At 49.2% G+C, this 15057-nt stretch overlaps 1 protein-coding gene across 1 annotated transcript in view; it reads left to right on the forward strand.

Moving 5' to 3' along the window:
• The window catches only part of LOC125441943 (neuropeptide FF receptor 1-like), a 28605-nt gene extending 16863 nt beyond the window's left edge, over window positions 1–11742 (forward strand). The window contains exons 3-4 of the mRNA XM_048513009.1: window positions 8139–8238; window positions 9943–11742. Coding sequence (XP_048368966.1) covers window positions 8139–8238; window positions 9943–10828 — 986 coding nt within the window. The 3' untranslated portion in view covers window positions 10829–11742. The remainder of the gene's footprint in view (window positions 1–8138; window positions 8239–9942) is intronic.
• The last annotated feature ends 3315 nt before the right edge of the window (window positions 11743–15057 follow it).

The following is a 15057-nucleotide window of genomic DNA, read 5'->3' on the forward strand; positions in this document are numbered from 1 at the left end:
GCCTTGTGATAGGCCTGCTTGTGAACAATGCACTTAGGTCTGCCTTGTGATGCAGTAATGCCTTGTGGGACACCTGCTTGTGGTGCAGTAATGCACTGTGGTCACCTGCTGAGAAATGCGTGAATGCCTTGTGGTGCGTGATGCGTCTGCTTATTAATGCAGTAATGCACCTTATTGATTACTTGTGTGATGCATAGGTTGCTTGTGATGCGTGATGCGTGGTGCGTGGCGCGGCCAGGTGCATGATACGCATTAACACGCCTGTGGTGCGCGTGATGCGTAATGCAGTAATGCCTGTGGTGCACTTGTGGGTTATGACAGGGTGCCTTGTGGCGCAGCCAAAGCGCGCCTGTGGTTTTAATGATGCCTTGTGGTGCCTCTTGTGGTGCGCCGTGATGCGTTAGATCCGCCTTCAGCCAGTTGCAGTAATTAACGCCATGATGCCTGGCGTGATGCGCGTAATGCGCGATGATGGCGCGCGTGATGCGCTGCGCGTAATGCGCGTGGTTTTAATGGCGCGGTTCGTGGTGCGCGTGATGCGCCATCAATGCGGTAATGCGCGTGATGCGCGTGGTGCCTGGCTGAGGACAATGATGCCGCGTGATGCGCCTGTAGTTGCTGTGATGCACCTGTGATTGCGGTTCAGCCAATGCCGCGTAGTAATGCGTGATGGCGCCTTAGCGATGATGCGCGTGGTCTTGCAATGATACGCAGTGATTTTTATTAGCGCATTCGTGGGTGCGCAATGATGCGCCGTGATGCGCCTGTGATGATGCGCGTAGTGCCGTGGTGCCTGATCTGGACATGATGCCGCAATGATACGCCATATTGGTGCGTAGTGCGCGTAATTGCATATGTGACATGCGCGGCAATACGCGAATTGATGCATATGGCGCAATGCGTGATGCGGCATGCGCGGCGTGCGCCATGATAGATAGCGTGATGCGCGTGAAATGCGCATAGCGTGAAGTAAATGATGCGTGGTGCGCCTTAGCGGCACGGTGCGATAATGCGCTAATGGGACGCCATATTGGTGCGCGTGATGCGTAATGCTGTGGTTAATGGTTGCGCGTGGTTGCCGCAGGTGCGCAATGATGCGCAGTAATGCGGCTATCGGTTAACGTATTACGCGTAGTCGATATGGCGTAAGATAATTACCTTCGTCATATGGCGGCAATGCGCGTATTACGCGTGGGACATAGCGTGGTGCGCGTGATGCGCGGTAATGCGCCAGCATTAATGCGCGTGATACGCGTGGTCGCGCGTAATGCGTCTGCGTGATGCGCGTGATGCGCATGGCGTGGATTAGCGCGGTAATGCGTGGGACATAGCGTGGTACGTGATGCGCGGCCAGTTGCGCGTGGCTGTGGTGCGATGATGCGCGTGACGCGTGGTGCGCGATGACACCACCATTCTTTCCATTCTCACCACCTGTCCCTATATACCCTATCCACTGTCCCTATACCATTCTCCATTATATACCATATACTATATTATACCACTGTCTGTCCTTCTTCTTTTCATATACTCATATACCATATATTTTCCGTTTTCCTTTTCCATTATATCTATATCCACCTTTTCCATTCCATATTTTCTGTGTCTATTCTTCTATATACACATATACATATACTATGTCCACTGAATACCTACTATACCTTAAGTACATGCTTTTTCCTTGTAAAATTTATGTCCTGTAATACACCTGTGTGGTGCCACTTGTGGCAAACTAAATCACCTTCATGGTGCTGTAATGCACCATAATGCACCTGCTAATAGTACACCTTAATGCACCTTAGTGCACCTGCCTTTGTGCCACCTTAATTATTAATGCCACCTGCTTGTAGTACACTGTAATGCAATAGTACACCTGTGGCTATGCACATGCACGTGTGCCTATAGTACAATGCACCTTAATGCCTTTATGCAGCTATGCACCATGTCAGTAATGCACCTTAATGCCTGTAATGCACCTTAATACACCTTAGTGCACCTGCCTTTGTGCACTTGTAATGCACTAATAGGACACTGCCTTGGTGCACCTTAATGCACTTGTAATGCATGCTTGTGTGGACAGTGGTGCACCTTAGTGCACCTCTTGTAGTGCACTATTAATGCACCTTAATGCACGGCCTCCAGTTGCTTGTAATGCAATAATAAACCTGCCTTAAAACAATACACCCAAAATGCACCTGCTTGTAATGCATTAATGCATGGAACACCTGTGGTGCACTATTAATGCACTTGTAATACACCTGTAATGCACTGTAATGCAGCCAATGCACCTTAATGCATCTGCAGCCGGCCACACTGTAATGCACCTGCCTTGATGCAGCCAATGCGCATGGAGACACCTGCTTGTAATGCAGCAATGCACTTGTGGTGCACTTGTAGCGCACCTGCGTGGTGCGCGTAATGCGCATGGCACGCCTGCCTTAGTGCACTAATGCATGTGCGCTTAATGCACGCCAGCAATGCATGGTGCAACAGGTGCACTTGTAGCGCATGTACACCTGCTTGTGGTGCACTTGTAATGCGCAGCAATGCCTGCGGCGGGTACGCCTTAATGCGATTAGATCACCTTCGTAGGTACGCGTAATGCGCCGTAATGCGCGTAATGCCTTAATGCGCAGCCAGTGCGCCAAACAATGCGCAGCCTGCAGCCAATGCACCTTGGTGCAGCCAGCGCACCTTCGGCCAGATGCGCGTAATACGCCATAATGCACCTGCCTTAATACGCAATACGCAGCCAGGTTGCGCCTGCGGCTGAACCTTAATGCAGCCAGCCGCCTGCTGGTGCCGCATGTGCGCGCCGTGCAGCTGCCTTTATGCACCTTTGCGGCCGTAATGCACCTTTAATGCCGCGTAATGCGCGGCTATGCACCATGTCAAATTATGCGTAATGCTTGTAATGCGCCTGGCGGCAATGCGCGTAATGCGCAGCCGGAGACGCCTGCAGCAGGTGCAATGGTGCGCAGTAGTGCACCGCCAGGTACGCAGCAATTACGCGTAATGCGCATAGACCAGTTCGCGTGAGTGCGCAGTGGTGCACGCAGCCAGGTGCGGTGATACGCGTAAATGCACGGCTTCGTGGTGCTTATTAATGCGCAGCAATGCGCCTGCTAATACGCATTAATGCGCCTGGAATGCCGCCTGCGTAATGCGTGATTTTGTGGCGCACCTGCGTAGTGCACCTTAATGCCGCGTAATACGCCTGCCCAGCCAGTGCATGTGATGCGTCGCGGCTTCGGCCGGTGCGCGTAATGCCGCCGTAATGCACCTGCTTGTAATGCGCATGGCCGCCTTAATTTTGCCTGCGGCTGTGCGCGTGGTGGCTTGTAATGCGCCTGCGTGGTGCCTTGTGGTACGCGTGGCGCACCTCCGGTAATGCCGCTTAATGCCGCATGTGCGTAGTACGTCCTAACAATAATGTCTTGTAATGCACCTGTAATGCATGTGCGTAGTGCCCGTAATGCGCAATAACACACCTGTAATGCCTTAATGCGCCTTGGTGCCTTCAGCGCACCTGCTTGTAGTGCCGCCTGGCGCAATAACACCTGTAGCGGTACGTAATGCACGATTCGATCGCGGCCAGCCAGTGCGCAGCCAATGCATAATGCGCAATGCGCGTAATGCGTAATTGCACCTGCTTATTTTGTGCGCAGCAATGCGCGTAATGCGTAATGCACGCAGCCAATGCATAATGTGCGCCGCGCGGCCAATGCGGCTAATGCGCCAGCGTAATGCGCGTAATGCGCAGCAATGCATAGCGTAATGCACCTTAATGCAGTAATGCGCGTAATGCCGCGTAATGCATAGCGTAATGCGCCTCCAGCCAATGCGCGTAATGCGCAGCATGGCCGCCCACCTGCTTGTGGTACGTAATGCGCGTGTCATGCCAGGTGCGTAATGCCGCCTGTTTTGGTGCCGCGTAATGCGCGTAATGCGCCAGCCATGGTGCGCAATAATGCAGCCAATGCGCATAGCGTGGTGCGTAATGCTGCTATTAACGCAGCCAGGTGCCCAGTAATGCCTGCCTGGATACGCGTAATGCGCAGCCAATGCACTTATAGCAGCCAATGCGCGTAATGCGCGGCCAGTGCGCGTAATGCATATTGCAATGAATGCATATGGCTGATACGCGTAATGCCTGCGTAATGCGCGTAATGCGTAACGCACGCAGGTGCGCGTAATGCGCAGCAATGCACCTTAGCGTATTACGCGTAATGCGCCAGTACGCGTAATGCACATGCCATAATGCCATAATGCGCCTGGATACGCATTTTGCGCATGATACAACCGAATTGCCTGCCTTGGTTAGCGCCATAATTGCGCAGCCAAAGACGCCCATAACGCCAATGCGTAATGCGCATCCTAGAGGTGCGCAGCCAATGCGTCTTAATGCGCCTGCTTGTACTGCGCGTAATTATTAATGCAAGCCGGCTGATACGCAGCAATGCATGAAGTAATGCCTGTGAATTGCGCAGCAATGCTGCCTTAACGCATAGTAATGCGCGTAATGCAATGGTACGCACTATAGCGTGGTGCGCTTATGCCGTACGTAATGCCGCAGCAGCAATGCGCCTTAACATTAATGCGCGCGTAATGCGCAATGGTGCGCGCAGATTGCGACAGATTGCGCAATAATGCCTCCCGTAATGCGCGTAATGCATATAACGTAATTACGCGTAATGCGCAGCCAGGTGCGCCTTGGTGCGCGTAGCGCGCATGTAATGCGGCGGGTGCGCAGCCAGGTGCGCGTAGTGCGTCTGCTTGTAGCGCACCTTAGTGCCGCATAACGTGGTGCATATGGGTAAAGCGCAGCCGGTGCGCGTAGTTGCGTAGCGTGGCATGGTGCACTTTCTTGTAGTACGCGTAAGGTGCCTTGCTCTTGGTGCGCATGGGTGGCGCAGCCAGTTGTGGTGCTGCGTTAACGCGTGGTGCGCCTGCGTTAGCGCACTTATAGCGTGGTGCTGCCATAATTTTGGACGCAGCCAGTGAGCCAATGGTGTTTTTTTGATTGCTAAGGTGTGGTGCCGCCAGCATTAACATGTGCTGTGGTGCGTCTTATTGGTGCGCATGGTGCGCAGCCGAATTGCGCCTGCGTTGAGCACGCGTAGTTATTGAATTGCGCCTGCGTTAGCGCGTATTGGTGCCGCATCAGCCGCACCTGCGTTAAGCGCATATAGTATGCCTTAGTACCTGCCTTAATTACGCCTTAGTGCATAACGTAGCACACCTTAGGTACACCTTAGTACGCGTAGCATACCTTAGCACACTTGCCTTAGCCACCTTGTAATTACCTGCTTTGAGTACGCAGCAATTGCATCTGCCTTAGCGCACCTTAATTACGCAACCGGTACACCTGCTTGTAGTACACCTGCCTTAGCGCACCGTAGTACACCTGCATTAGCGCACCTTAGTGCAACAGGTACACCTGCATTAAGCGCCTTAGTACACATTGGTACACCTGCCTTAGTACGCAGCAAGTAAAACCTTCAGCAAGCGCACCTTGGTACCTTAGCACACCTGCATTAAGCGCATAGTACGCCTGCTGTAGCACCTTAGCGCACCTTAGCACGCGCGTAGCGCACCTTAGAACCCATGGTACCTGCCGTAGCGCACCTTAGTACACCGCGTTAAGCGCACCTTAATTACACCTTGTAGTACGCCTTAGTACACCTGTAGTACACCTGCGTGTACACCTTAGTACACCTTAGTACTGCGTTAGCGCACCTTAGTACACCTTAAGTACACCTGCTTTTGCACATGTAGTACACCTGCCTTGAGTACCTTAGTGCAGCAAGGTACATCTGTATGTACACCTTAATTGCACCTGCATTAGCACGTAATTATGCTGTAGTACACCTGCTAGCCAGTACGCATGGTACGCACCTGCGTAGCACGCCGCCAGTGCAGCACACCTGCATATAGCATGCAACAGGTACACCTGCCTTGTACATCTTAGCACCTTAGACACTTTCGTAGCACCTTAGAACACTTGTAGTACGTAGCGTAGTACACCTGCCTTAGTGCATAGCGCATATGCTGTAGTACGCAGCAATTGCACCTGTCTTAGTACCTGCGTGTACACCTTAATTGCCTTGTAATTGCCTATAGCTGTACCTGCCTTAATTACCTGCTTGTAGTACACCTTGTAGTACCAGCTTAGTGCATCTGCCTTATGTACACCTTAATTACACCTGCTTGTAGGTTTACGTTAGTAAACTATGGTATGCCTTATTACTAAGTGCCAGAGTACACTCTTGCCTTAGTGCACCTTGGGTACAACTGCTTGTAGTGCACTGCTGCTTGTGGCGCACTATGGCACACCTGTAAGTACACCTGGTAGCGCACCTTAATGCACCTTAATGCACCTTCCTTAGCACACTTGTAGGTACACCTTTGTATGCCTTCGTAGCGCAACTTAGTGCAGCAATTGCACCTGCTTGTAAGTACACCTTAGTACACCTTTGTATACCTTCCTTAGCACACCTTAGTACACCTTAGTACACCTGCCTTAGTACACCTGCCTTAGGACACATTAGTAAACCTTAGTATACCTTATTACTAAGTACTTAGTACACCTGCCTTAGTACACCTTAGTACAACTGCCTTAGTACACCTGCCTTGGCACACCTTAGCACACCTTAGTACACCTGGCTTAGCACACCTTAATACACCTTAATACACCTTCCTTAGCACACACCTTAGTACACCTTAGTACACCTGCCTTAGTACACCTTAGTACACCTGCCTTAGCACACCTTAGTACACCTTAGCACACCTGCCTTAGCATACCTTAGTACACCTGCCTTAGCACACCTTAGCACACCTTAGCACACTCGCCTTAGCACACCTTAGAACACCTTAGTACACCTGCCTTAGCACACCTTAGTACAGCTGCCTTTGTACACCTTAGTACACCTGCCTTAGCACACCCTAGTACACCCTAGTAGAGCTGCCTTAGCACACCTTAGTACACCTTAGTACTATGTACTTAGTACACCTGCCTTAGTACACCTCTGTACACCTGCCTTAGCACACCTTAGTACACCTTAGTACAGCTGCCTTAGCACACCTGCCTTAGCCCCCATCTCCCATTCTCTCCAATGGGAGCTAAGGGGATGGGGGCTACCCTTTTGAGGGTCCATAACTTTGTCTGCCCTGACCCAAACTGCACCAAACTTGTGGGTAGCATAAGGACAGTCTCCTGATGATACGCTGAAGTTTTGGTGGCGATATGTCTAAAAATGTATCCCCTGCAGGCACCAATGTCCTGGTGCAAAAAAATGTTTTGGTTGTGGTGGGGTGGCCGCCCATGGTGGGGGGGGGGGGGATCCAACTCAGGTTTTGCCCAGGGCTCCAGTTTGCCTCGTTACACCCCTGCCCACCCCCACCCCCCAAAACCAAACAGAAATGCTGCAAGTAAACAGGCAAGGAGGAATGGAGTGGGCTCAGAAAATGGCGCTGAGGGGCAGCTTCAGGGAAGCAGAGAAGCATGGAAAACATAGTCAATAGAGGTTTTTAAAAATTTCAGCCGGATAATTGTTTGAAAAGGTTTCAATTTAATTTTGTGGTTGCCAATAAAATGTTTGGGGGTAAAAACAATGCAGAATTCTGTGGAAAACATGTTTTGTTTCCTGCCTCAAAATGTTTTAAAAGGCTTGTTCAGAAAGGGCCATAGTTGCCAACCCTCAGGTGGCTCCTGAGACCTTTTGAAATTACACCTGATCACCGGACTACACAGATCAGTTTCTCCTAGAGAAAATGGCTGCTTGGACTATATGGCCATATACCTCACAGAGGTCCCTCTCCACTCCAAACCCTGCTTTCCCCAGCTCTATCCCCAAATCTCTAGGAGTTTCCTAATCCAGAATTGCCCGACAGAAATTTGATGAGCAGGGCCCTTTGTGCTGTTGTATTCACAAATTACTTGTTTTGATGGAAGCATTCTGCTTTTATCCTTTGGCCCTAAGTGGCCAAGAGTGATGCTGGCTGATTGGTAATGGGCATCTCCCCTGTGGAGAAACAAAGGCAGCCTGCCCATTAAAAGCTTGCAGAGAGTGAGTTAAAATGTGTCTGTCTTGGGTGTGCTGATCTCCTGCTGATGGTGTCGCCTGCTTGTTATCTCCTAGGCTGGCCCTTCAGCAACAGCATCTGCAAGATGAGTGGGCTGGTGCAGGGGATGTCCGTTTCGTCCTCTGTCTTCACCTTGGTGGCGATTGCCGCGGACAGGTAAGATGGAGAGTATTCCTGAGACAAAGCAAACAAATGCATTGCAACGAGGAGATCTGAAAACAGCAGAGGAAAGTGGAGGGATAATAGTGGAGGGAGAAACTGTAAGGTGGATTAGATGACCAAGGATAGATGACTTTAAAGCCGGGTGCCAAACTCATTTGTTATGAGAGTCAGATATGACGTAAATGCGACTTGGTCAGGCTGGGCCCAGGGGTGGTGGAGGCTATCTTCATTGGCAAGCCCCCAGCAGGCTCACTGACCTAGATTAGCATGGGGGGAGGAATGTGTATTCTAGCCCCACATGTGAAAGTGGGAAGCATTCTAGAGAAGGAAGCCAGAATAAATCTGAATTGAAAATTAAACCCATGCAGTGAAGATCAGTCCCTGATCTGAATTATGTAGGCTAGCCTGATCTTGTCAGAAGCTACGCAGCAGGGTCAGGTTAGTACTTGGTTGGGAGACCACCAAGGAAGTCCAGAATTTCTATGAAGAAGACCACCAAGGAAGTCCAAAACTGCAATTAAGAAGCAGGCAGTAGCAAGGCACCTCTTAACTTGAGATATGTAGACCCTAGAGAATTCCCATGTTTGATCCCAGTGGCGAATCTACAGAGAATGGAGTTCAGGGCAAGGACTGCTTTTGCCGCCCTCCCCCCACATGCCCCACACAAGCATCTGGCTAGCAAGGGGGTCTAAGTGGCTGCCCAGTCGGTCCTTCCCCTACTCCCACACAGAGGAGAACTGGAGTCTCCCCTCCCCACTCCCCCAGCCCCAACCCACCAATGCTGCTCCTGTCCAGAAGAGACAGAAAGATAGAAAGGGAAAATAGGGAGAGACAGAAATGAGTGAGAGAAAAAGAGGGATGGAGAGAGAGAGAGAGAATAACTCTTACTCATGGATCAGCAACCCCCCACTTCCTCTTCCTCCCCACCCCCAGGCCTGGAAGGCTCTTGGGCAGCTCCTCAACCCTCCCAGCAGCCCAGTGGAAGAGCAGCCCCAGCAGTAGAGCAAGGTCCAAGGCTGCCAAGGGGAGTCTCTGGCCACACCAGTGCCAGCAGGAATTTTCCAGTGATCTCCCCCTCCTCCAGCTGGCCTGGGAGAGTTTGGTGCCACTGCAGAAAACAGAGAGATGACTGAGTGAGTGAAAGAAGAGAGAGGAAAAGAAGAAGGGGGGAAATGGTAGGAAGGCAGCAAGAAAGATGATCAGGAGGAGTAGAAAAGTTGATTTGAGCTGGCACAGGTGGAAAAATAAAGTTGATCCCCAGCAGCAGCATAAAAGTGCCAGTGGCTCCTTGGCAGGTAGCAGCTTCAGCAGCCATATGTGCCTCGGGCAAGGCAGGAAGCCAGATGAGACTATTGGGGCTTTGGGATCTAACACTTACCCCATCTCCCTGCCATGTTGTGACCTGGAGGAGGGAGGAGTGTAAAGGCTGTGGCCTTTCTCACTGGAATGCCTATCACCTGCCTGCCCAGCCCACACTTGCCCTTCTGGCCTGCAGCAGGGGAGGGGTGGCCAAATGCACCCCCATGTGACCTAGACACGCAGTGCCTGGGTTGCGAAACCCCTCATGTCCTCCACAAGATATGCCCTTGCTTGATCCATGTGTGACTGGGGAGGGACCTCTTTTACACCTCTCCATGCCTTGCTCGGGGATTGAGAGACCTCATTTGGCTACTTCCCGTGTCTTTTTTGACCCCACAGGTTCCGCTGCATCGTGTATCCATTTAAGTCAAAGCTCACCCTTTTCCAAGCCCTCAACACCATTGCTGTTATTTGGGTGTTGGCTATCACCATCATGTGTCCTTCTGCCATCATGCTCACCGTAGCTCAACTGGAGGATAGCTACATGGTGTACGATGACAATCAGAGCATGGCTTACCCCTTGTACTCCTGCTACGAGGCCTGGCCTGACAGCAAGATGCGTAGAGTCTACACCACAGTGCTTTTTGCCAACATCTATGTAGCCCCGCTGATGCTCATCACATTCATGTACGGCAGGATTGGGTTTAAGCTGTACAGATCTTCAGGCCCGGTGAGCCGGCACCAGGTGGTAAGTGAAGATCGGTGCAATGCAGTGGTCTCCAGGAAGAAGGTCAAGGTCATTAAAATGCTCATCCTAGTGGCCTTGCTCTTCATGCTGTCTTGGCTTCCCTTGTGGACACTGATGCTTCTTACAGACTACGTCAAACTGGAGGACCAACAGATCAATCTGTTGGCCAGTTATATCTTCCCCTTTGCCCACTGGCTTGCCTTCTCAAACAGCAGCGTCAACCCCATCATCTATGGCTACTTCAACAAGAACTTCAAGAGAGGCTTCCAGGCAGCCTTCAAACTCCAGCGTTGCTCTGATGAGACAGTCCACCAAGAGGCATATCCTGAAAGGGCCACCATCAGCACCAGAGGCTTTGGTGCTCGGAACAAAATCTTCACTGACGGAGACTCCTCAGACTCAGTCTGCTTGAAGAATTTACCCCAAAAAACTTCTTGCACCCTGCAGACTGAATGTGAACCAAGGCAAGGACTTCGCCTTGAGGATATCGGTGACATCACACCCGTGAATAAAATCTGCAAAGCTTGGGTCGCCTGAGAGAGAGGGTTCAACAGAAATTTGGCTGAGAGGTACCGTTTACTTTGCTGAATCTGACTTGAATCGATGGAAGCAGCAGAATTGCCACTCATTCACACCTTGCTTGGATTCTAACTCACATGTAGGAATAACTTGCACGTCACGTGTGTTTTGGATGCTCCAACAGCCATTCAGCTGTGGTCGTTTATTGAGAGCCATTCTATATGTGATGCAACTGTTGTATGAGTTTGGGAATATCTCACTTCTAAAAAAGTTAAGAGAATGAAAACCTCTGCAAAGCTGTCTTGAAGAACTGTGAGTGAGCTGCGGCTGCTGGAAAGTCCTTAAACCCTTCCCTTCTCTGCTTTTTCCACATGTTAAATAGCCCCTGTGAGCTTACCGTTAGCTCTACAGGAATAAAAAGGGACAAGTTATTCTAATCATGGAACTTTGTCATCATGTATATTTTGGCCCTTAGTTTGACTCAGCTTGGACCACACAAGGGGGGCGGGTGGTGTGGGGGGGTTGTGATCTCATTATTTTACCATGTTTGAGCTGCAGGGCTGCCAAATCCATCAACTGCCTTGGCTGGCCCCTCCATCTGATGCACAAGGGGATCCACACAGTTTTGATCTGCTCTAACTCTACAATACTCGGAGTCTTTTTGATATGCCTCAGCAACCCTAAAAACTGCACTTTTGCACTGATGCAAAAGTTCCTTCATTCTATGTCATTTTTTAAAATGTCCACAATACACTATACAATCAGGTTCTTGGTGAACTGGATTAAGTTTGCACAAACCTAAATCCTTGGTTTAACTGCACCTTGTGGATTGGGATCTGTGAGTCTCATTTGTGTGAATTGCAAGTGTTACTGATGACCGTGGCCTTCTTTGGTGTAAACTAGTCAAACTCATATCATAGCTGACCATAAATAAAATGTGCAATTCCTAAATGGTGTGTGTGCACGCGTGCGTGTGGGCCTGCAAAAGGAGTTGTGGGAAAGGTGCCAGTCTCTTCTTTGTAATTGGGTTGGTCAGGGAAGTATTCGTAGGAAAAAGCAGAGGAGGCACAGCTTTCTTTGCAGCAATGACTATTTAAAACTTGAGCAGGTTTTGGGAAATGTAGAAACGAGCACATAAGCAGGCAAAGCCAGTTCCCAAACAACATCCTCCGTGACCCCCCCCCCCAAACATTTTTTACTCAGTCTCTTAGAGCAACTCTTCCATCTGCGCACACCAATGTTTTCCATGCCCTTCTGTCTTGCTGGTGGGTTTGATTTTCAGGTGCATTCCAGGTGCCCTGGAACAAGTTCTGTCTTGCTGCAACTAACTGCACAGTAATCAGGTTACATTGTGTTTGTCCAGCTAGAAAGTTCTACTTTGCTCAGAAACAAAGGAAATGTGCTCTGTTTTGCATTACAGAAGCCTGCAGTTGTGGCAATATTTGAGCATAGAGGGACAATGAATTTTAGAGTTGGGACACTGTAGAAGGAGGAGAGAAGGGGAAAGTACTCTTCTTAACTGGTATCCAATCTGAAAGTTTTTCTTCTTCTCTACTAAGATTGTTTCTACCACAGAGGTGTGGAAAACACCACTGTCTCACTAGCAAGCGAGGTGGGACAAGAAAGGAATGGGATCTGCACTCCACTGTCCCTGCTGCATTAACACTGCTGGTCCAGCCTTCTTTGTTCCCCTTGCTTTCCTCAAGTGCACATCACTACACAGTCAGCCTTCATGACCTGTAAAGGTCCCCTTTTCCTTCCCTTCCCCTTCCCTTTTCCCTTTCCTTGTTGAGTCACACTGTAATGCTATAACTCAGCTGAGAAAGGAAAAAAGCTCTTTTGAAGACCAAAAATTGCACAGATGGACATAGAATTTGACAGCAGAGCATAGCTCTCTTCACTTTCCATTGGGTCTGCATGTGGAGTGCTCTGCAGCCATTTCACAGTTTCCCTTTCAAGGTAGATCAAAGAAGGTTTCTTTTTTATTTGTCTCAAAAGGGAAACATATGGGGGCCAGACAAACTGTACCAAGCTTGGACACAACGTCACGAAATATTTGCAGATATTTCAGACCTTCTTGCTTCTCGTGCAGGGGGAAAGCCCTGTATGTAAGCCATCTAGGACATAATGTTGGAATTCATGGTCTAGCTAGCAGAGTTGGATACGGATTTCTCTGTAGAACATGAAAAAGACAAAGGCATAGCTGAAGGTAGTGAGATCCAACAGATGGCTTGAAGGATGAAGAAAAGGATCAAGGCAAATGTGACCATTGGCTTCCTTTGGACAAGAATTTCTTATTGAGCACAATTTATTCATTTACGAGGTTTCTGTCTTGATCAGGGCCACCAAGGCAGCTATCAACTAAAAACAGAGCAGTATTAAAACACATCATAAAAAGAGCAAAACTAAAATATAAATACAGAGAGAGAAACATCCATTCAAACATAGGGCAGGAAGAAAAGATCACTGAAGGAATGTCAGATGTAACAAAAAAGACTTCGCCCACTGGCAAAGGACAGACCAATTTTCCCGGACCAGGAGTTCTACTATTGTTGCACCATGACCAAGGAGGACCTCTCTCAGGCAATAACAGAGGGAAGAATTTCTACCTGAGAACTTGGATAGCTGCTGTCAGTTTGAATACACACTGTTAGGATAGCTGGATCAATTATTTGACTCAGTATGGCAGCTTTCCCTGTGAGCATACCTGTTAGTTTGACATATTTGAAACCATCACTTGAGAAGGGAAGTGAGTGAATCTCAATTTCTGAGTCATAAAGCTAGGAGGCATTATTTATGATAGGGTTGGGTATCATTAAAATGAAGGAACACTGAATACAGTCAGTCTCTGGCTGACTTAAAATAATACGATAAAGTGTCAAAGGTTGTAGAATGTTGATGTGTACCAGTGACTATATTCCTTGGACCATTATTCTACTTCACAGAACACTTTGTTGTTATTGTTGTTGTTGAAGAAAGTCAGCAGGATTCTGCTTCAGAGCAAGAGGTCCAGTCTGAAAATGAGCACTCACTGCAGGTCAGCCAGCAAGTTGGATAAATAGGTGTGCGTTGCATACAGACCTTTGAGCAAGGAGCATCCATTGATATTGTATTCTTGCATTGGGAGCTGTCCTTGGTCCTGACCCATACAATCAGTCCTAAGCCATCTGGTTTCTGGATAGGGGCTACCTTCTTCTGAATTAATTCCACGAATCAGTTTTTCTCCCTAGGCTTTGCTTAGCGCTTTATGGGCTTTTCAGCTTTACCAGACAAATGATTTTATAAATGTGATCATTCAGCACTGACTCTAAGGGCCAGTGTGGCGCACTCATTAGAGTGCTGGGCTAACATCACAATGATGTAACTTCAAATCCCCATTCAGTCATGAAGCTCACTGCATGTCTTTGATGAGTCACAGGGCTGTTGTGAGGACAAAATGCAGGAAGCAGTCGACACTTTCCTGACCTCTTTGAGGAAGGCTGAGACACAAATGTCACAGAGTGTCATAGACCAGCCCCTGGACCATGGGGAATCCTCAGATGAGGGGAATCCTCATGGGGAATCCTCAGATGAGGAGCAGAGTCTGGACATCTCAATCCAGCCAGAGCTTCAACAGGTTGAGAACTCAGGCCAGTCAGAGCACAATGGAATAGAAAAGCAGGCAAACCAGATCTCAGAGCCTGAAATGTTTGCAGAAGTCCCTCCACTGCCTGCAATTCAGTACCAACTGAAGAGGCACAGGGAATAAGTTCCCCAGGATTATCTGAACCTTCTGAGACTTGCAGACAGCATCCCTGGAGGGAGGTGCGAGCTAACAGGCACACTGTGTGGTTGCTCACATGCTTCAGGCATCTGCTGCATGCTTCAGGCATCTGATGAGGACTAATCTCCGTATGGACCTATAAAAGAGTGGTTGGGAATCAGACTGTCAACACAACCATGCAACTTGACTGCTGTCTAGCTAGCATGCACTTTGCTGCTTCCTCTGGACTCTGACCCTTGGATTTTGCATAATGGAGTCTTGGCTTCCTGTTCTGGTAACTCAGCTCTGACATTGGCTCCATCCTGCTTTTGAATTCAGCTTTTGAGTTCAGTTTTTGAATTCTCTCCTCTGTTCCTGTTAGTGAGCCCTCACAGAACAAGCCAACCTCCTGCTATAACCTGAGACTTCCAACCAGCTGCCTAGACCAGCACACAGACAGTGTAACAGCACCGACAAGGGGACTGGGGAATGAAGCTGGAAGCTC

The sequence above is a fragment of the Sphaerodactylus townsendi genome, linkage group LG12, assembly GCF_021028975.2.
Source record: "Sphaerodactylus townsendi isolate TG3544 linkage group LG12, MPM_Stown_v2.3, whole genome shotgun sequence".
Classification (NCBI taxonomy): domain Eukaryota; kingdom Metazoa; phylum Chordata; class Lepidosauria; order Squamata; family Sphaerodactylidae; genus Sphaerodactylus; species Sphaerodactylus townsendi.